General features: G+C 34.8%; 1 protein-coding gene across 2 annotated transcripts in view; it reads left to right on the plus strand.

The window, feature by feature from the left end:
• Positions 1 to 23106, plus strand: part of SPOCK3 (SPARC (osteonectin), cwcv and kazal like domains proteoglycan 3) — a 179945-nt gene that overhangs the window by 71845 nt on the left and 84994 nt on the right. For both annotated transcript variants that reach the window (XM_034064685.1, XM_034064686.1), the window contains exon 4: positions 12364 to 12478. In XM_034064685.1, coding sequence (XP_033920576.1) covers positions 12364 to 12478 — 115 coding nt within the window. The remainder of the gene's footprint in view (positions 1 to 12363; positions 12479 to 23106) is intronic.

The raw sequence follows: 23106 nt of genomic DNA on the forward strand, positions 1-23106 counted from the left end.
GAAAAAAATAAAATGTTGAAAGTCTCTTTTTATAGCTTTCTGATAAACCAAGATCTAGAAAAACAGTTTTGGAAGTCTCTGTCATGTTCAGGTGATCTGTCTTGAGGCAAAATGCAGATGGAGCTTTGAGAATGCTACAGCCTTAGAATCATTTGAGCAACCGCAGCAAATTTTCACATTAAACATGCCCTCCCCAGGCATTGGAACTTAATGTTTACTGTCAATATCATCCACTTCATGTGTGTTGTTTCAAAGTGTGTGACTACTGTTGTGAAACTACTGAGACTCTGGATTCATTTTTATTTTTGTAATTGCTACAAGGAGCTATTCAGTCTGTGTCTTTTCTGATAATACTAGTGACAAAAATGTAATGAAGAAACAATGTAGGGGCTTGTACACGAGAGACTGAGATAACAATATGTTGCAAAAATAAAGTTTACTCAATTTAAGGGTATTCTTTCATAGGGGATACTGAATTTGAAGGGAGATTTATGATGAGTTATATTGTATTACAGCCACATCTCTTGGAGATGGACTTGTCACTACATTCTATGCCTTTGTCACTTTAATTCAGGGTTGCTGTAGTGTGCCTGCGAAAGGAAATGCCTTAATTTCTTAAATGGATGCACCTGGCTTGTTTTGCCAGTTAGTGGGAAACAGGAGTAGTCACAGTTGTTTTCATTGCTCTGAATTGTAGTGATTCTCTTCTGGTATGGTGGAAATTTGTAAATATTAATTTAGATCTATGGCAGCCTGAATATTTTAGAACATGACAGTTTTGCAGACCATGTGTTTCTCCTCATTATATTCTAGTACATTAGGAAAAGTCCTTGACTTAAGTCAAGGAGTTTTGTGACTCCTCAGAGAACAAGATTCCTTTCTTTTGGTAAAGTACCTCATCTAAGAAGGAGGCTTATCACTTCACTACAAAGAACCTTTAGTCTATTTCCTTTCTCCTTTTTTTGATAAAATAATTTTTTAATATGGGAACTGGAATAGGTTATACTTTAATGACTTACTGGTGGAAAAATCTTTCATCAGAAGCCATTGAATTCACTGTAAATTTTGCTCGGTGTCTTAATTTGGCAGTCATATAATTTAAAGAATGTTGGATATTTTTACCTCCCAGTGCTTTTCAGTTTTCCTGCAATAATGGCTGCAGTTTTTGTATTGAATTTAGCAATGACATTGAATGGAGCTATATGTCAAAAGATTTACAGTTTCTCAAGTATTAGACATTTTTTATATTGATTGACATACAGATATTTTTTATTAATCAGAGACTTGTATGTTATTGTTATTCTATTGAAAGTCTGTAAAGAACATTACTGATTAGATCTGAAAGACATACTAGAAGGTAGAAAAAGGTTTCCCAGTCAACATCTTGGCAGAATTGGCTTCCTCTTACTTTAAAGTAAAACGGGAAATGATATTTTTTAAACATAGCAAAATATTCCTGAGAATAAAATGTAACTATGAAAGTACCATGTACTTGTTAATACATTCATGTCTCTCTCATCAGATGGAAAAAGTTCTCATGGGTGTTATTTTGTAGAAAGAACCATTTATACTTAAAAGCATGGTAATCTTGCAAATGTCAGTTCCTTAGAAGTGATTATAATCTTCACTATTTACTGAAGAAATCAGATCTTTTATGATTCCGTGTGTTTGCCAGTAAAGGACAAACAGCAGTGACAATCTCAACACATTTTTTTTCCTCATATTACTTAAGATGGGAAAAAGTGAGAGTTGGTAGACTATAACAACTAAGTCTTAGGTGTACATTTTAATAGTCTCTGTAAATGTCATTCCATGAAAACACGAAACTCCTGAGTGAAGGACAAGTTTTTAAAATGCAGACATAAACTTGCAGTAAGAAACTAAAGTTGTTCACTAAAGATGTTTAAGCAAGAGCAGTAGCAACTTCTCATGTGTGTTGTGTTAAAGTTTGTAGTAACACTGCTGAAGTTATATGCAGAAATAATTAATATCCGTAAGTTATCAGTGTGTTATTTCTTTTATTTATCAATATTTGTCTTTTCAGAAAATTGCACATAAATCTGTGAAAGTACGGAATAATCAAGGAATCTTTTGGGCATTAAAAGATCTGAAGTCCAGGTCTACTAGATGTCATATTTTTTTCTATTTACTAAGAAACCAATGGATCATAGGAATTACTAGTGCTTTCACAGAAATATTTTTCTTTGTTTATTTAAATTATAGCAACTTTATGTGATGAAATTACAAATAGTTGGAAGTTTTGAAATCCATATATGAACAAATATGATGACCTTTAAACTGCATAAATGCCAGCTGACTACCTGTAATAAAGGTGGTTGTAGAATCTTTAGCTTTATGTGTGTGTTTTCAGATTGTTGTAATTTAAAAATACTCTTACCCCTGTTTCACCCCTTGTCTTTTAGGCTGTTGAATAGGTACCTGTTACAGTTGTAACTCCTTGTCGATACAAGTAATAGTCAGACAAATGGGTTCTCATTATTATGTTTATTATGTTCTCATTTATTATGTTATATATACATATTCTGCTCAAAATCAGCAATATATGGGAACCTTCAATCTGTTTTCAGCCAACATCCATATTAACTTGTAGGCAGTGTTTTTGAGGAACCAGTGCTTGCCATACAGACATATCTTTGAGGTTTACACATAGTTATTATTTTCCTAAGATTTATATGACTACTAAAACCTTTCCTAAGATTTTTGTATATTTGCTATATATGGATAATATAACTTTTTTTTTAAATGCATGCTTAATCTGAATGCAAATCTTAATGCCAATATTTTTGTTTTGTAATATTTGAAAAGTCACTGGTTCAGTGAATTGGTAGTTGTGCATATGACATCGAGTATCTTAATAGTGTCTTAATTCACTCCTCTATAATTTGGTGTATTTCTAAAGACATTCTTACATTGATATGGCTAAGTATGTAAAAATTGCTTATGTAGAAAGATCTGTGTAATTCCTCGAGTATTGGTGAGAGTAGTTATATGGATATATATCTCCAAGCATTCCAGGAGGTTAGCTCTTACTATGAAAATATATAGTAATATTTACTTCTGTGCTGCAAAATTTAAGTTCTTTTAAAAGATGGAAAAATATTATGATTTGCATTGCAATCCACCAGTGCTGTTCCTTAAAGCAATATCTGACATTTGTGCAAAAAATACTTGTTCCTGTTGAACTCGCTTGCATATATACATCTAAGATAGAAAAAAGTTTTAAAGTATTTTGACTGTATGATACACACACACACACACACACACACACACACACACACGCACAAGTGTTTATATTTTCTATAAACACCACAGTGTAAATTGTTAATAGTCGTGCAGCAGGTATTGTTAGAATAAATCAGAATGTTCTGTTAGTCGTACTTAGTGCTAAAATGCAGTTTCTGTATTTTGAGTGGTTTTAGAAAACAAGCAATTAGGATGTTTTATGTTTTGGACTATTGCAAGTTGAACATTTTGGTACCTTTCATGTGTGTTTTATCAATGTTTTCTCAGTTTAAAAGGAAAGAACAATACTTCCTAACATGTTTTCTTCATGTAACACTTTTACACCACTCAAAATGCATGGGATGCTTAGGTACATTTTATTTTTACACTACAGATGGTAGCAGAGCTTGGAAGGTGCAGCTATTGAATAAAGCTGCATACACAAAGACACTGGTGTAATACTTTCAAGTGGAAAGAATGTTTTCCTCTGCTCAGTAGAAATACCTTGGAGGAATAGTCCAGTATTTTCATGTAATGGAAAAAATATGAAATGACATTTCCATGGAGGATGAACACCCTGAAGGTATATTTGGTTTGTGGATATATTAATAACATTTCTTGTAAACCATTCCACTGAATTATTTTTGGCTTTTATAGTCTCTGGTTATATTATATGTCTGTTTACAGCAGAAGTATTGTAGATACCATTTTACAACAGAAATAAATTCTGAAATGATTTCAAATACTTTTGAGTCCTTTGCCTTTTAGCTCTTTATGTTTCATCTACTTAGTTCTGTAATAATTTTAGTAATTAGGGATATGCAAATACGTCCAAACAGTTCTCTATAATTTGTGAGTACATTTCTGTACTATGAACTGAAATGATTTAGAGTCATATTCAATAAAATCATTTGAATCACTCATTTGCAAGCCTTGTGAGGTTTTGAGTTTCATAAAGATCCGTTAGTTGAAGACTGTGAAAACAGTCATACAGATTTAACTTTGCTATATTTGATGTGTGCAGTCATGATCAAGTTCTTATAGCAAAGCTGTGGATGTTTTTTAAACTAGAAATATATATCCATAACTTTCAAGTTAAAATTCAGTACTTTGCAATTAAGATGTAATCTATATCACTTTAAATACAGTTAAGTCTTAATAGTAAATAATCATGAAATATTAACAACTTTTCAGTTCTGTTCTTTTTGAAATTCATAGTGTCCTCCAATAAAGATACTGTATCTTCATCTGAGACAACATTTTCATCTGGTGAATAGTTTCTAGTTTCAGGTATTTGGATATGTTTAAGAATCCTGTTCACTGAGGAAAATACACGAAATCCTGTGTTGAACAGATTCCTGCTGCTTTTTATTACTTTCAGCCAGCCCTTGCCTGAAAAGATCTTTTGTAGATGTCTGAGGAAACCTTTAATGGGTGGTTTTTTTTGTTCATTATCTGATGCTGTGCTTTAGTGGTTCTTTTATTATTTCTCTTTAATAATTTCACTGCTGCAATATACTTTGGAACTGCCTTGTCCTATATGGTTCCCAGTCTTTGCTTCTAACTCAGATTCCCTGCATTTTAAAATCTGCTTTTTAAATTATGGATCTCAAATTGTTTCAGAATGTATTTATGTGGACTCATTGAATGGATTCTAAATTCTTAGAGCTATTTTAAAAATGACTATATAAAGATTTTTAGTGAGGCTAAACCCAGCCTGTAATATGAGATTTTTCTTGTCTTCAGTAACAATTCAACCCCTTATTCCTGCTCCCCTGCCACCTGTGCTTTATGTCTTCCCTTTAGGTCTGTACAGTCACCAAATCTTGAATTGTCATAAGATAAATGAAAAGTTGTTTTTTTTTTTTTAATTTTTGTTTTTAACCTGGCTAAATCGTGGATTTTGGTAGCCATTCAGACCTACAAATAGTTATGTCAGAAAAGCAGAACTATGGCATGGGGCTGCAATGACTGGCTGGAGGTGGAGCACCAGAGCTTCTTAAGCTGGCAGCATGCTGAGCAAAGGGTGTGTGGAACTGTTTCTTTGCATTTCACAAATGTGCTGAAGTGTAGTCCTGCAAATATCTTCATTTTTAAAGTCCTCCTACTTCTGTCTTCTATGCTGGAATGTCCTGGTTAAACAGTCTTGAGTTCCCAAGGACTGTGTGCTTGAATATGATTTGGTGTGTACTAGGACTGCTGCTTCTTTACAGATATACTTAGTTGCCTAATGAACTTTCCTGTGTTTGCCACAGGAATTTAATAAGAAAGCTTTCAAAATAGCTAACAGAGGTAGTTATTAAGAATATGAATTCTGAAATCACACATTACTATTTCGTGGTGAGGGAAAAAGAAATACCTTAATAAATCCCGTGAACATAACCAACCAAGTAAAGAACGTAAAGAAGAAAAAAAGACTGCAGTTTCTCTTCCTTGGATAGAGGAATGGCAGTTCTTAAAGCACATTTTAAATGTTGAAATCTGACTTTTGGAAACAATTTTCCTCGTCATATTTAAAAACCTGTTTTCTTAGTTAATTTCATAACTAAGATGTTCCTTGTTTGTTTCTGTAATCTTTTTTATCTCTGGTTGACTTATACATAACTCTTTAGTAATTTTTAGTTTACAGTGTGTAAAGAACATACATCCTAGGACATGTAAGTTGCAGTGTGGCACTGGCATATAAAATTCCTGTTAGTAGCCTCTGCATTGTTCTTGCATTTAGATGAACAGGATTGTGAGAGAATGGTAAGATTTCAGGGTTGTACCTGAAGTTCTTATGTAATTAACACTCGGTGTTTAAGAAATCTGGAGTCAATAATTGTTCTTAAAATCTTGATAGAAGAGTTTTAGATTCCTATTTCACTCTCTCACCCAGCCATGCTCACATCCTTGCCCAAAACCTGAGTAAATAATCAGGATTAAGTATAAACTTTGTTCAGTTAAAAACTCTGCTAGGGAAGCTACAGCTTGTGGTAATGTAATATTTGTTAATTTTGGAAGATTTCAAATGAGAGTTTAATATTAGCGGTATCGAAACATTTAATAAGCAACAGTGTATGAAGATTCCATGTTAGCTAATGGTATCAGCTGAGTGTTTATGTGATGTGTGCTTTGCCTTCTTCCCTTCTGTTTCTGGAAACTGTGGTGCTGGGATGCTGCTCATTTCTCTAGATCAATGCTTTTTTTCAATGAGAAATTCTGCTTTAGGAGATCAGAATCACCATCTTTCAAAATGGAGAAGTAAAGGCACTTTAGGTATCTTCAGGAATTGTGCATTTATTGAAGCAGGCAGTATGAGTAATTTCCTTCTAGGTGTCTGTCTGCCTAAGGTTGTAACCAAGGCATTTGACCTAATTATTGGTATTTTAGTTAAAACCTATAGATGATTTACATTTTTGTCACCCATGATCAAGTGTGGAAACTTTGTAGGCAAAGTCGTCAGACCTGACTTTTAAACTAGAGGAATTAAACCATTCATGGAATACTTTAAAAACATAGCTTAAGTCTTGGTAAGTGTAGCAAAGTGTTGCCCATCAGAAATGAGTCACAAACTTTGAAGGCAGGAAATAGAATCTAAGTCCAAAAATTTTGTCCTTAAGCTTTTCCCCTTTCATTTTATTGGGAATGGAATATTAGGAACGTGGCAGAATGCACTCAGCAGATTGTGCAATAATAATTAGTTACCGTGGATTCTGCCACAAAGCTCCTGTTAAGAGGATTCCTATGCTATGTCTTGCTAATCTTGATTTTCTATTATATTCCCAATAAAAGGGATAAAAATTATGTTCTGGCTAATGTCAGTTTCTTGGAGTGCTAGCTGTAAATTAACTTAAAAAAGAGATGATAGAAAGCTTTGGTGAATTGCTTATCCAAATGTGAGTTATAAATAAATAGGTCCATTAGTAATAATTGAATTATTTTTTAAAAATATTAATTGCTTCTTTAACATGTGAAAATAACAATCCATATCCATCTATAAAGTCACTGGATGATCTTAATGCTGTTCCATATTTTTTCAGCAGAGCAAATTACTTTTCATTTACAATTTCTTAGAGAAATAATAGATGATAGAAAGTATTTTATACTTTTGTAATGCTTGTCATGACAATGCTATTTTTGATGCTTGTTAAAATTTAATTAACACAACATTTGATAGTATTTTAGGCAGATATATGGACAAATGTAAAGTAGGCATATAGGCAAATAACCTGTAGCAAGCACACTTTTCGGAATATCAGGACATAAATAAAGCTGAATATTACCAAGTTAGTGAAGCTAAGATCATACTTGCATCTTTAGAAGCTGGCTGTATCTGACCTTCTAAGAAGTCAGCTGATACGTTACAGGTGCTAATAAAGAACTGATTTCTGGCAAGCCTTAAATACATGTTACTTATGTCTAGAGTCTCCCCACCATTGTGGAAACAATCACCTATTTTTAATGATGACATAATTATGCAGTACAATCTACATTTTCATTTCATTTATGGAAAAAAAGGCCTCTCGCCTTCATAATTATGAGATATTTTAGTAGATGTGAATCAGATGAGAACTCTAATGTCTGTTTCATACAGAGGAAGATAGCTCAGAGTGATACGTAAATGGCTGCACACTGGGATTATGCCACTTGTGATATTTTTGGTGTGAATGTTGTACTGTTTCATAGTGGCGTATTTTAGCAGATATGGAAAGGAATATGTGTTGTTGTCAGTGCAAGTCTGAGTGAACTCAGGTAAGCCAGACGTGTTTTGTCAGGGCTTTCTAGAGGATGCAGTGAGGAATTAAAGGCTCAATGCCATGTATTTCCAGAGTTAACTGAGTTTCATGCTTAGATGAAATCAATAGTAGTTTCCCAAGAATAAATATGCATTTTCATAGTAGTTTAAGATATTTATGACACCATGTAGAGACTGTATATATATAGTCAGATATCCCTGTAAGAGAAGTCCAGTTCTTCCTCAGCATGAAAAACTTCAGAGTATGGTTTTCTTGTCGTTTAGTCTTCATTTTCAATGAAAATTTTTCATTTGTCCCAAGTATGAAGTAAAACAGGCTTTAAAAAAAGGCAAGCCATTTCCATGCTTTCAGAAGTATGTAATTTTTTTAGTCCTTTCAAAGTTGGGAAAATCACTAATGCAATTCATAAGTTCACCAATTTTAAAAAGAAAATTAAAAATTAAAAAGACACGATATTGTGCAAAAAAAATATGGATCCTGTGTACTTCCCAGCGTAGGGTTGACTACAGCATGGGATACTGAAAGAATGAAGAGAAAGGCCTGCACTGCTTTTCAAAGTTCCTAGCAACATTTCTGCCTGTATTTTATCTTTTTGCTAAGCTATGGTGTCAGTCTGGGCAGAATTGACCCCTCAGGTAGTTGACATTTTCACATTCCAAAATTCTGTATCTATTTGGTCGTTCCCTTGCTGTTATAAGGCAACTTTTCATGTGTCCAAACCCATACATTCTCCTGTGACTTCTGCATCACTAAAACTGGTAATGAAGAAATTTTTACAAAAATGTATTGAGAAATTGGAGGCCATATATCACATTTAAGGTGACATATAATGACTTCTGTAGCAGACAGAGAACAAGAAGTCTGGCAGGTCACTGAGTGATAATGTGAGTTAATGTCAATGGCAAGACCGTGAGTGTTGAACCACCTCAACTTCTCTGTTTCATAGCAAGTGCAGCACTGTGTGTGCACAGAATGTTATCAGTTAGCCACATTTGTAAGTCATTTTTGTAAAATGTTAAATTTTCTTTGAAGAACGTTCTTAGAGGAGTAAAATGGACAGAAATGTTAATATTGGACAGCTGAGTCTGATGTCAGCAATAAGGCCAGAAGGTGGTTTCCTTGCAGATACTCCTGTCTTGCACAACTGATTTCTAGCAATAGAGCTTTACCAGTGAACACCAATCACTACCTTTCATTTAAAAGGTGCAGTTTGTGAACGGGTGCTATACCAAAATGTATTTTTAACAGAGAATTCCAAACAATCTGGTTTAGAACAATCTTTGGTGAAAAAGCCTGTTAAATGCATAAGGAACCTAATGGAGCATCAGCATTCAATACAATTCTTGATTTCTTTCCCTTCCTATCTTTCTGATAGTGCTATCAAAATCCAGCACTTCTTTGTGTCATCGTGCATTCAAAGCCAGATTCTAATTTGATTTCCTAGTCAAATCTCGTGGAGTTCCAGTGAAATACATATTTTTAAATTTTGTTTTAAATTCAATCTTGACTCCAGCCCCTGGTGTTCTTTTCTATGGATAAAGTAATTCTGATTCCAGCAGTAAACTAGATGTTTTCCCTGTCAAAGGCGAAGAGTGATGGTACCATCTCACAGTTATAAAGTTGGGCTCTGCCTGTAACACTGTCTAAAACATGCTATGGCTTGCTAGATTTTTTTTTTCCTAATTGTCTAAATGCACCTTCAGAGTACCAAGAACTTGGGATAAGAAATACCCATTTCAGTGGGAATGGAAAGTTACATGATCTGCTCCATTTGCTCCTGAACTCAGCATCCTTATGTGATTTCAGATTTCTCCTCTCATGTATTTTTATTCCATTAAGCTATTCAGTTTTGCAGAGCAGTTATTTTAAGGTATGCTAGTATCATGTTCCAGTATTGCTATCTTAGTGTCTCTGTTAGAGAATATTCTGGGAAGAGGGACTTGGACCAGTGCATTAAGTGACTTTAAGAACAGAAAGTATTTGACATGGAATCTAAATCTAAAGTATATTGGAGAAGGCTACTGAATATACTGTTGTTAATTTTTACTTCAAATCTGTTATTCTAGTTCAATCATATTTTGCTGCATTTGCTTCCTCGTTGTTTAGAGTTGTTATAATCAGACTTATTTTGGATAAATCATTGTGGTTTTATGACTGGTTTGTTGTAGAAATAAAAATAGCTGGAGGAGGATTGCATCTTTGTATATATCTTATGCTGTAATTAACAAAATATTTCTCTTCCGTCTGCATTGAATTATTATGATATTAATGATTCAATAACCCTACTGCTTTGCTGGTATGATGTTATGTTTTGCCCAGCTGAATATATTGTTAAGAAGGAAATAATACTAGCAGAGTCACTGCTTAGACTATATTTAATCATACTTCACACCACAAAGTCTTGTGTCAAAACTGCAACTAATGATCCTGGTTTTTGTTTCCTGGAGATGTGGTTAGTCAGCCTTATGTTAATATCATCTGCCAGTTCAAGTAGAGGTGTGGTTAAAGGTTTACTTCTGATCATGAAGGACAGAGGAAACATTACTTTATTTTCAGAAAATATGTACACAAATATATATTTTATAAGCAAATGTAGAAAACAGAGCTTTTCTGAAATATCAGTCTAGACTGGACAGTAATATGCTAAAGTGTAGATAAACACAGAAAAATGCATTCTAGTTGTTCATAGCTTTCTTGCACGATTTTGTGATTTAGCATTTTCAGTAGTGATTTTAAGCAAGGCTTTGGTGTTAAACTTTGGTGATTTTGTGATTTAGCATTTTCAGTAGTGATTTTAAGCAAGGCTTTGGTGTTAAACACAACTTTTTTGTGTTTTGTGGGGTTTTGTTTTTGTTTTTTTTTTTCTTTCTTTTTAGGGGGTCTGGGGTAGTCTGTGTACAGAGTGGGTAGCATTAAACTTAAGTAGAAGAATTGAGTTTGGAATCCCAGGAAGTCATCATGGACATCAGAGAAGGGAGAATTTGATTGTTTCTGTTGAAAGCATAAATTTACAGAAACTTTTCTGTATTGTTATGTAGGCATGGTTACTCAGGAAATATGCTATACAAATTTAATAGTAAGTAATGAACAGGATTATTACAGCCAGAAATTAGTATTTGTGGTTTGAAGTGTAGCTCAAAGATGACTAGATTAATGACTTAAGGACCAGCTACAAAAAAAAAAAAAAAAACAAGAAGCAGAAATAAGAGAATAGTGCCGGTAGAATTAGTATTTAAGAATGGACTCATACAAACCATGCACCTGCATATTTTAGTTTACTCTTCTTTTACTTAAATCTTGTCTCAATTATAATTGCTCAGTAAACTCAGACAATGTCATTGTTCAGAACTTAATGTTGAGTCGGAAGAGCCCAATTGTGTCTTAGTAAGAAAGGGAAACTTCTTTCAAGGTAGAAATACTGGTATTTGGGGATTGCAGTGAGAAAGTGGAAATTGTTTAAGGTGTGGTGGGTACTTTCTTAGCAGAATTTGGCAGATGGATGCTTTTCTTCTTTTCTGGGGTTGCTTATGGACCAGCCCATCACCACTTATGAGTTCCTGAAGTATTACTGTGCAGAGTAGCTCAGTAGATGCTACTGTTTCATAGTAAGAACAACAAGAAATGGATGAAGTTGAAGTACATTTTATATATATTTATAGTTATAACTATAGCTATATTTTTTTTAATCTTACTAGTATCCTAGCTTACAGCTTTTAAAAATGTGGCAGCCAACATTTGAATGAACAAATGTTCCAAACTCCTGATCAAATGTCATTTGCCTTTCTGACTTGTTTTGCATTACTTTATGACTGACATTTTTATTGTGGTTTCAGAAATGCAGTGGCCTTTGAACTATAAAAATCACAAACCTAATTCTGTTTAGAAAGGACATGACTGAAATGGAGAAGCAACAGATTGTTTTCTTTGGAAATTTGGTACTCTGAATGACATAATGGCAGGGGGTTCCTGCCTTGGCAGGGGGCTTGAACTAAATAATCTCCAGAGATCCCTCTGAACCCTATCAATTCTGTGAGTCTGTTATAATGATTATGCAAACTTCCCAGAAGTCCTAAGCAAATTCTAATATTTAAAAAGAGTTTTCAGCTACAGTAAAAACCAGCAGCCTTTGACTGCCTTTGTTACAAATACTGATCAGGAGGGAGTGGATAGGGTAAGGGATTTTGCACTGCTTCATTTTGCATTGTCTCTGAGTGTGCTGCATTTTATATTGGTGACAATCACAGCCTTTCAGTCTGGCCTGCTGTGCAAGCAGCAGACCAAGACCTTTCCACGTATGTGGTGGGGTTTACGTGTTATGTGTTTCTTTTCTTAATTGCATGTTTCCAGATAAATGTTAACAATTTTCTAAAATTATTTTTAGCTTTAGATCCGGCTAAAGATCCATGTTTAAAGATGAAATGTAGTCGCCATAAGGTGTGTGTTGCACAGGACCAACAAACTGCTGTTTGCATTAGTCACCGAAGGCTTACGCACAGGTAAATACTTTAAAAGTTAATCCTATAGACTTTTTATAACATTCATGACTTGACTATAAACCATAAACACACTATAATTAGTTTGGTTATTAAGCAACATATGAACAGAGTAAGAGTGGATTTTAGAAGTAATTATGTATGCATGATTTTATTAGAATGTTCAATATTTGATTTTTTTTTGATAGACTGGTAAACTAGAGGGTGTACATATTTAAACAACATAAGTTGCTGATACAAATACATTTAAGGGAGTACCTACTGTGTCATTACCAAATGAATATAATGATTATGATACTGTTCTGTTGCTGTATAGTACTTTGACTTCATCACTTATATTAAGCTAGAGAACTCAAAACTGCCTGTTAAAGTGTAGGTAATAGCCTGTTGCAATGTAAGTTGGTTTTTTGCATGTTGAGGTTTTACAGGTTTTTGTTTTTTCTTTCTTGTTTCTTTCTCTTCTTTGAATTCGAGCACTTTGTCCATTCTTTTCATTCTGGACTGTTTAAATATGAGGAACAAATACATGATAAAGTTATGCCAGAATCTAAATGCAGATGATTTTTTTTTATTTTAATAACGATTCCAGATGCTCTGTTTATGTAGGTTTTAGAGTAGCAGAATAGCAATGTATTTCTGTGGTTTATCTGGGGCAGAAAGTTTTGTATGTAGGGACCTGAATCATATACTTAGTTGAGTCATGAGATTGTTGTTTGCTGAGGAGATGGAGTCAAGTTGCAGTTTTAACATGAGGTTGTTTATTTTTTTGCACTTCAGAAAGGCTAAACTTCAACAACTTGATTGAAATAAGTGTGTGTTAAAGTGCTTAACTCAGGGGCTGAGACGAACTAAGTAAAATAAAAGACTTTCTTGTCTGATGTAAGAGGATCATTTCAAGCTTTTTAGAGAGCCAGTAGTTTTATGAATAATATAAGGAACGTTCTTCTGAATGTGTAGTTGTGTGAAATACACTCATCTGTAGCTTTTCAAACTGGCAAAATAGTACAAAGTGAAAGGAAAGGTTTAAACTGTTATTGATCTGCAGTTACAGTAAATTAACAAAAAAGCTCTACATTATTTAAAGACCTAAACTGTTTATATCAAAGTCTCCATGTAGAGCTAGACATTTTGGTATATTATATAAGGTGCAAGAATTACTAGCAGATATAGTGAGGTACTCTAGTGTCAACCATATGTGACCTGTCAGGGGAATATGTCAGAGTCAGCTGTGAACAGACTACGCAGTTTCTGAGAGGTATCACATACATCCATTGAAAACAGTAAAAAAATGACATCTCCAAGTTAAGTATACATAACTTTTTTAGACTAGGTGAAACTGCATACAGTGGTCAAACTTAATAAATGTATTGACATTTGTCTTCATATCTGTATTGTTCCTCGCACAGTCCTGGCACCGTTTTAGAAAGGTAATATTTTAAGAGGCAAAGCTTGTCTGCATATAATGCAATCTCATAATGGGAAACTGGCATCACAGCAACTTGGTGATTATAAGTACTGAACGTCTGATCTTATAAGCCAGGTGAAGCAATTCTCTTTTTAGCTGTCGTGAGCCAGGACAGACATTTTCCAAACTTAGATATCCCTGTTCCCTTATATGATCAGGTTCAAGGAGCAATCAGTTGCTTTGTGCTTTCTTTCTAAAGAGGTTTTCTTCATGCAGTCTCTGCCCTTTCTGTAGCATGATGGGATAAGACTGTGATTTGCATATTCACAAGCAGTCGTGTCTGCTGGTGCCTTTACCACTATTAATTCTTTTAGTTCAAGATTTTGTTCCTTCTCTCATACCTACAATTTGCATATTGAGTTTCACCAGAGCCATCTGTTTTTTCCAAGTTCCCAAAGGACAAGTCCACTCATTTATAAGTCTTGGTAAAAATTAAATGAGAAAGGCTATGTTATCAACTGTCAGGTTATATTATCTACCTGTATCTATTTCTAATACATCAGTCGTGTGTATTCAATCTGTTGGTAATAAATCTCTAGAAAACCTTATCCCAGTAATTTTCCTTTCTGCTTCATCTCTGTCTGTGTGCATGTGGTATTCTTTAATGACTGGATAATTATTACTCTTTTTATTAAAGAAAGGTGGTTGGGGATATCTTCTGGAAAAAATAAACTGAGAACTTTTCATGTTTTACTGGGAACTCTTCAAACTATTAATAAAGAACTTGCCTGTAGATTTCCCTTTGCACATATTTGCTGTATAGATCCATCCATGGACGTTGCAGAGGTTATTCCCAAGACTCTTGCAGAGGAAAAGTAATTTTAAGCATGTGAATTGATACAGTGGCAAAATTATCCTGAAAAGACAGTGGAGGTGCTGTATTCCTCCAGGATAATAAAAGGTTATGGGCACCTTGGGGCTACACTATGGAAAAAAGCATGAAATACAGTTACAGAGTCATAGAATAGTTAGGATTGGAAAGGACTTTTAAGATCATCAAGTTCCAACCCCCCTGCCATGGGCAAGACACCTCACACTACACCATGTAACCCAAGGCTCTGTCTGGCCTGGCCCTCAACACTGCCAGGGATGGAGCATTCACAACTTACTTGGGCAACCCATTCCAGTGCCTCACAGTAAAGAACTTCTTCCTTAGCTGAACAGATTATTCTGTAGTGTCATCAAGTTCAATTTTTCAGATTTACAGTTAAATTCTCTGTTATTAGAAGCAGCATTTGCAAGCAGCCCTATTACCTTGTTCATAAATTTCTGTATATAAAAACTGTCACTCTTTGAAGTAATAGCATAGACAGTTACTTATCAATGAAGGCTGATAATTGTATCAAATGGAGAATCACTTTAGTGATTTTTTTGTGTGTGTGTGTGGAAAAGGTATTTAGAGAAAAAACTCTTAGGTGTGGACATTCTGTTATTCCATCCATGCTATCCAGGGTGTTCTTAGACATTTTTGCATCTATACAGTGCAATTTGCAGACTGTTGTAGCCTTCTATGGATTGCTGAGGATACCTCAGTACCACGGAATGAAGCACGCCATCAGTGGATAGCTATCTCTAAAGCTGTTAGTGATGTGATATGACATGTTCTCAATAGGATTAGTTAATGTGACAGAACACTCTATTGATGAGATGATTCTGCACGTGCTTTCCTGAGTATGAAAACTTGTGTTATTTCACAGGGATCTTAGCTCTGTGCTCTTGCTGCAGCCTGTTTGTCTTTATGTTTGTCTTGTTGCCAGTTTCCATGGCAGCAGAGATCATGGTTTCCCCAAAGTCCTGAAGTACTGCACACAAGGCTTATTTCCTATTCTGGGAGACTGCCAAGGTGGCTGGTCCTCTTCTATCATGCTTTTGCAGTGCCACAGCATCCTGGTGCAAGAGCTTCCTCTATGTACTGTCCTGGAAAGACTGAAACAGTAGACATAAATGTTGATTATTGGTCATGAGATTAGTTTGGAGTACTAGAGCTTTAGAAAGTGTGGGAGCATTGTTAGAAGTGCCAGATGTTTTTAGGTAGTGGGTAGTTGCATTTGATTTTCTGCTAGCTATAACTGTGTTGGAAGCTGTGTGCTGTGTGCTATACTCTGTGTCTTAGGAAAGAGGAAATACATGCAGGATATGCATTAATGTTACTTACCCAAGTACTTCCATGTGGATTGCTGTGGAGAGTAGCTGCCTGCAGTAGAATGCATGATAAATAATTCAAAGTCTGGCGTAAAATAGAATTCTTCATTGATTCTTTGAGACTCTGGAGGTTGACATTAACTTTTGCTTGGTGATTTACCATCCCTTTGTGCTTTCCAATTATTTTTATTGGTTAAGTGATAGGCTTTATGGGGAAAAAAGAAACCTATAAAATGCACACACAGTAATGAAATGCTTTGGGAATATACCTCATTCAGATACAAATACAACTCGTAGAATATCAGAATACAAAATTGCCAATACTGTGATGCAGTGATGTGAATGTTATGGTGACAAGCAGGATGTTCACCATGGTAATCGAAATTTGTCTACTCGTTTTAGTTTTCAATCACTTTACTTTCAGGAGATTCACATACTTGAATCTCCTGTTCTGAGAATCTGTGGGAGCTATGAGTTCACCCCTCTGAGCATGGGGAAGAGGAAAAAAGGAATGTTCAGCTAGAAGAGAATTGGACAGGAAACAAAAAGGGTGAGTCAAAGGAGAAGGGCTGTATATGGCAATGGATATTTCAGAATACTTTCAGTAGGATATGTGCGCTTTGCATGTGCAGAGCAGCAGGTGGTAAAGATAAACCCTTAAATCTTCACTGACTTGTGGTTGCTGCTTTGAACAAAGAAAGAATTTGAGGTGACACCACGACACGTAGGAACTCATTAAAGCCATAGTAAGCTAGTAGCTAACTAGGCTTGTAAAAGTGGAGGAGTTAGCAAGCTATTGTAGGTTTGTATGATAAGTCCTGATAAATAGTCTGTTAATGTAATCTTAGATTTGGAACAGGCAATTATAATTTGAAGTGACCCATAGTGTAATTTGCTCGAAGAATAAAATTCTGTGAATTGTAGGCTGCTGTAGTAAACCAAGTAGTGTATAGGTGAAGTCCTAAGCAAGTAGGTTAGCAGCAAGTAAAGAGCAGGATTCTAGAAAACTTGAAAAGACAGGGCAGAGTTGCCACCCTGCAGAGTGGCAGGGAATTTTCATGTGAGCATAGCAGTAAACACGGGATAAAGCTGTGCTTGCAGTTGGTTTGCTTCTACTGGAATTTTATTTTTTTTTTTGGTACTGTGTGTTTGTCAAGACAAACATGCATTGAAGGTGAAAGAAAGAGACGTGGAGGGGGGAAAGCATCTGTTGGCTTCAAATGTTTCTCCTGGCTTTTGTCTCAAACCAGCTGCAGGAGAAAATTTACAAATGAGATAAATTCAGCTGAGATCAGTTATTATGCAGTCCATTCCTGCTTACTGCTGAAAAATGTTGAAATGATGACTTGCTTCGTAACATTTAGAAATGTGTTTCGTGTATAAACTCTGAAAATGAGGAAATTACAAGACAGTTTTGGGCCAGAAAACATGTCTCAAGTAAATCTGAGTGTCTGATATATTATAAGCTAGTGACTAACATTGTGCTTATTGATCCTAGTGAAATCTAATAAAACAGTCTTTTTCCATGAGTAAAAAAAATGTGCTGTGTAAAATTGGTTGGATACATTAAATCAATCAATGCTTGGCTGCATTAAGTTATTCAATGCGTTAAATGCATGTGCAGTTTTCCTAGGTAAATGTCGATCTGTCTCTTTTATGAACCCCCCCACCACACGTAATGTCCCTGTCCCCATTGTGAAGGTCTTGCTGTGCTTTTTATGTTTGTTTGTTGTTTTGGTTTTTTTTTTCCTTATGTGAAATGTGCAATTCAGCACAACACTTCTCCACTGTGGGAGAAATAGATTGCACTTTTCTCTCTGCTGTGTTATTTTCATAGCATGTTAAGATGGAATAGAATGTTCAAAGACCAACAGCTATTATTTGTGTAAGGACCTCAAACTTCCTATTGAATTTCTCACACTCTCCAATCATTTATTCTTAGGTTTCAGATTACAATTACAATTGCTTCCTAATTCAGATCTTACAGATCCAGTTTTTATTTCACATGCTAGGTATTGGAAATCTCTAGGGAATTATTTAGAAATAAGGATCATTCCTTTTGTAACACAGCTTATGATTTACGCACTTTTTTTGTGGATTACAGTCCCTTCTTTGTCTTGTTTTTACACTGCTCTTTTTTCTTTATGGTCACAGTCTATACCTATGGCATTTTAATAATTTAGAGAAGGTGTTCATGAGAGGAACAAAATTGTCCTACAATAGAGTTATGCAGCTTTTTGAATCTTCTTTCTGAGTAACTGATTTCCAATAAATATTAGCTAAGCAAAAGATTGTGATATTATTATATATCTTTATTTTTAATAATTATAATTTTAAAAAATATTAAAAAGTAACCCATTTTGTTAAAGTAAAGGTGAAGGTAGGAAATGTGACCTAATGGTAAAAGCATTTCAGTTACAGATTGTCATTTACCTGGAAAATGACAAGAATTCACTAGTAACGGATAGAGACTTGTAACAAGTAAGCACTTAATTAAGTTAAGACAAAGAAACAGAAAGTTGTAATTGCTCTTTTTTGTCATAGCTCCAGAAGGCAGGGTCCACGAAAGTGTGCAGACCGGATCTCTGAAAAGCGAAGCTGGGTAGGATGTGACCAATATAGACCGCCTAATGATACAGAATTCACTGTATTAAGATAGTGAAAGGAAAATGTGTTGCAGGTACTATCTGACTGTGGGAGTTGTTCCCTGTCCCTAAGCTTGTGTGGAGCAGTAACAAAAGAAAAATTAAACTGCTTGCTGGTGCAGACCTGAAGTTACAATGACTTCACTATTAAAGCTTGTCAAAGAGTGTCAGTTTACTATACACTCGCAGAATGGCAAAATGTTTTATCACTTAATCAATCTAATTTACTAAGGTAGGTTAGTTGCATGGTTTGATTTTTGTGCTAGCACTTAATCTTCCTATAACTTCCTTTAGGCTTTTGAGTTAAATGACATTTCCAAGTGCTGATTTGGTTCAAATCATTGGTCATCTAGTCCATTCTCTTGCCTTGGTCTCCTTCCCTCTTACAGTGTTTTTAAAGAATGTGGAAAACTAGTCTAAATACTGGATTATGAGGAGTTTGTCCCTGGTTAGTATTATAACATGAGGAAAATGTTCCATCTCAGCTTTGAAATGGTGAGTGTTGGGTCCTGAAGCATGAGATGGGTTAACCTTTTCCTGTTATAGATGATGTGACAAAAGTCTGAATTAAATTTCAAGTGCTACAAAACTGCATCATTGATTCCACTGCAAAAGCAAACCTAAACTTCTGGTTCCATGATGTGGTACTTCACGGCTGAGACTGTGCTCCCAGGCATAAAAAGCATCCATGTCTAAGTATGACAGGCCTATTCGATAAGAAAAATGCACACACATATGTGCACATGTGCATGCGTACATTCACATGTGTGCACAGGTGTATGTTTTTTTTTCTGTTCATATCATATGGCCACATATATCCAAGATTTCCAAAACCTCATACTTTGAAATATGAGTTATTTTACTGTAGCTCTCACTTTACAATTAAAGAAAGTGGGGTTTCAATTTAGACTTGCTACCACTAAGTCTTTGACTGGGGGGGGGGGGAGGGAGAAGGGAAACAAAAGCTGTTAATTGCAAATCTTCTTTGTTAAAAAAAAAAGTAGTTGTATTAAGTAGTCCAGGCAGTTTTGAAAGAAGCACTGTTAGAACTGATATGGAAGATGCTGTATTTGATTAGAATCTGAAATAGCCTTGCACTCATTTGATTGGAAAAAAAGCAAAAAAGCAGAGGAGAAGGAGCAGTATAGCTTTGTAGCTTTTTTGTATCTTTAGGTGCTGCAACATTTTCTTATGAGGTCAAATAAAGACTTCAAAAAAACCCAAAAACCTGGAGCAAAACAAAGGATTTGCTCTGGGCAGATTGTGTGGAAGTTGCAAACACCGCTATTTAGGATGTCATCGTTTCACATTATAATGCTGCTTAAGAAGGCCAGCTGGTGCAGTTAAGTCCCTTATTGCAAATTTTAGTCTGATTCATTACTGTGATTTGTAGTTGTACACAGAAACACTTAATCATTCTTATGCTCCAAGCTCTATTGAATCTACTGAAGGCTTTCTGGTTCTCTGCATAATTTGTGCTGCCAGTATGCCAGCTTGGCAGTGTTTCAAGCTTGTTGCATTATCTATGTTTGTTTGCACAGGAAGTGATGCTGCACGTAGGCTGAATTTACAGTAATTCTTTTGTAATAAGCTAATGAGCAGCACTACTTCATTCACAATACTAACATTATATAGCTTTGATTAGTCCAATTATTCTGCAACTATGCCATTGTGACCATACTTACACTCTACAGAGTACTGAAAGGGAAATTTGCTTAGCCATAGCTTAATTGAGCTTGTTGAGAAAATAATTTGGATTTTTATAGGTTTAAAGAAGAGGTGAAAATGTGAATATCTGTGAGATATCTATATGCTCTATGAATTAATTTATTAAAAGAAAAAAGTGAAGCTTTTATTTTTTTTTACTGTTGTTTCACTTCATTGAGAAGGAAAAAAGCTTTTACATATGTTGCGAAGGCCTCTTTTTCCTTGGTGTGTGTTTCTCCCATTCATTTTAGTGGGAGTTATGGATACATAGCTAGAGGAAAACAAAACCCTTAGAGGATTCTGGCATTCATTCTCTCTCTGTAACTTCTGCTAACAGTGACAGAAGATACATATGTAGATTGCAGGAATGTGTATTGCAGTACCAATGTTGTCCATATCAGCCTTAGTATTTCTTAAGGTTGTGACTTGTCCATACAATACTTACACTTTTTGCAGGCAAGCTTCAAAACTCAAAACTTGCTGTCCTTACAAAAAGAAAAAAAATAAACCCCATCCCTCCCCACCCTAACCTGTGTCTGTAGAAATAGAGTTATTTTTTTTTTCCCTTGGTATGTAATATATCTTTTGTAGGAGATCAAAGCAAATTTGAAATAAGAGACCCAAATAGAACTTCTGTATTCTGTTTATTAGCAGAACAGGTATTTTCACTATACTTTTCCCATTCAAAGTCTATGATACACCTGGTTTTAAGGAAAATAAGGACTCCTACTTTAGACTAACACAAATGGACTTAAGTTAGTAAGTCCTGGACCTACTCATATTTTACCAGCTCCAGCAATCTTGTTCAGTTCTCAGTGGCCTGTACGAGTAAGGGGGTTCACTGGATAATGAGTTGGCATCATGAGTTTTTCAGTGATCATGAGTGTCCTACTTTCCACTTCTCCAATGAGATTATAAACTAAGATTGGGGATTCTTTTGCAGGAAAATGGAGGCTGATTTGGTGTACTTCTTTCCAGTTTACTGACAGTTGCTGAAGGTACACTCGGTTCTACTACCTCCTAAAAGGCAGTAAATTAGGGCATTTCTGTTAAAAAACACAGGAAAGAATTAGGAAATGTGATGTGTGATCTAGGAAAGCACTGCTGTTATAGTGTAAAACTTTTGACTAAACCCTGGAGAATTTTAATGTACTTCCCTTTAACAAAAATGGTTTGTGAGCTTTTATGATTTTGTATTGTTTTAAAATGTGTCTTTTTCCTCACAGTATTCATGAGAGTCTACTATTTAAAAAGATTGCCTTTTTGTTAACAAAAATAAGAACAATGATGAAGATAGTGCTATAAATAATTTCTCTGTCTGTAACTATGAAGCTGTGATTGTAGTCCATAATAATAAAATTTGTTGTGGACTATTGTAAACATTGAAATAATAGAAAAGTGTAAGAATAAAGTCTTTGACTATCCCTTTATCAGAAAAAATATGAAAAATGAATTCAGGAAGCCCTCCTTACCCCTCCTTACAAATATCTATCTAAAATAAAGCTTGCCATTTGTTTTTGCACTGCTTGAAAAATTAGCTGTCAGTATCAGTTTTCAGAGTGCTTTATTAGAATACATTATCAATTGTAAAATAGCTGATGCAAACATTGTAATTAATTACTGCTTAATTTGGAAAGTGTTAGTGGGTTGTGGGTTTGGCTTTTTGTGCGTGTCTTTTAGTGCTAAAATACCTTAATATTGGGTAATGGAAAAGAAGTAAACTTCAGGATGTGTATATGCAAGGGGGTTCTTTTACAGGCTTTAAAATTGGGATCAGATTATAATTAGGTGCTTTTATTACTGTCTAGCATAAATATAATGCATTTCATTTTATGTGAAGTTCCTGCTTCATAATTTGTGTTTATAGGCTCAGAATACATGTGTTGTTTTGTTCACTTATCAGTGGTGAGAAAACTCTCTAAGTATGTGAAATGGAGTAGGACTAGTATTTAGGGAACAGAAATCATTCTTCTAATTTCCATTTGTATAAAACAATGCATTTAAGGTTTCCAGTGATGGAAAATACATTAATAATAACAGATTGAGATGTTTGTGATTGTAGAGTGAAGTATGTCCATATACTGGTACTTTACAATAAAATATACTACTGCTTTTGGAAATCAAATAGTGTACTTACAACAGCAAAAGCATGTCAGCAGTCACTAAATGTTTGTCTTTGTTACATGGTCAGTTACATAAAGGGGTATTGTGTCTGGTAATGCTTTTATATTTCTCTTTCATTTAAAATCAAATGCCAAAACCCTTTTCATGTGTCCAGATTGTAAGAATTAAGCTTGCTTTATAGAATGCTGTAGTCTGATACAAGAAAACAGTAATGTTATACTTACAGGTATGTCTTCCTGCATGTACCACTGTATATTCTGCATCAGATTCTTACTGCCTAAACAAAAAATAATGTTTTTTGCCATTTTATGTCTTATCCTAAATATTAAAATACTTACACAAATACTTTTCATAAAACTCTTATGCAACTTCTGTATTATTATTATTAGTAGTAGTAAGGATAATAAGAAATTCTTATAATCACAATACAGTTAAATCTTGATGTAAAGCTTCCTGAATCTGTGGGAGCCACTGCCTTAGTTCAGGCAATATCAGTACAGATGTTTCGGAGATGCTTTGGGTTTACTGTACATGTGCAGACAATCCAC

Source organism: Melopsittacus undulatus, chromosome 7 (genome assembly GCF_012275295.1).
Source record: "Melopsittacus undulatus isolate bMelUnd1 chromosome 7, bMelUnd1.mat.Z, whole genome shotgun sequence".
NCBI lineage: Eukaryota > Metazoa > Chordata > Aves > Psittaciformes > Psittaculidae > Melopsittacus > Melopsittacus undulatus.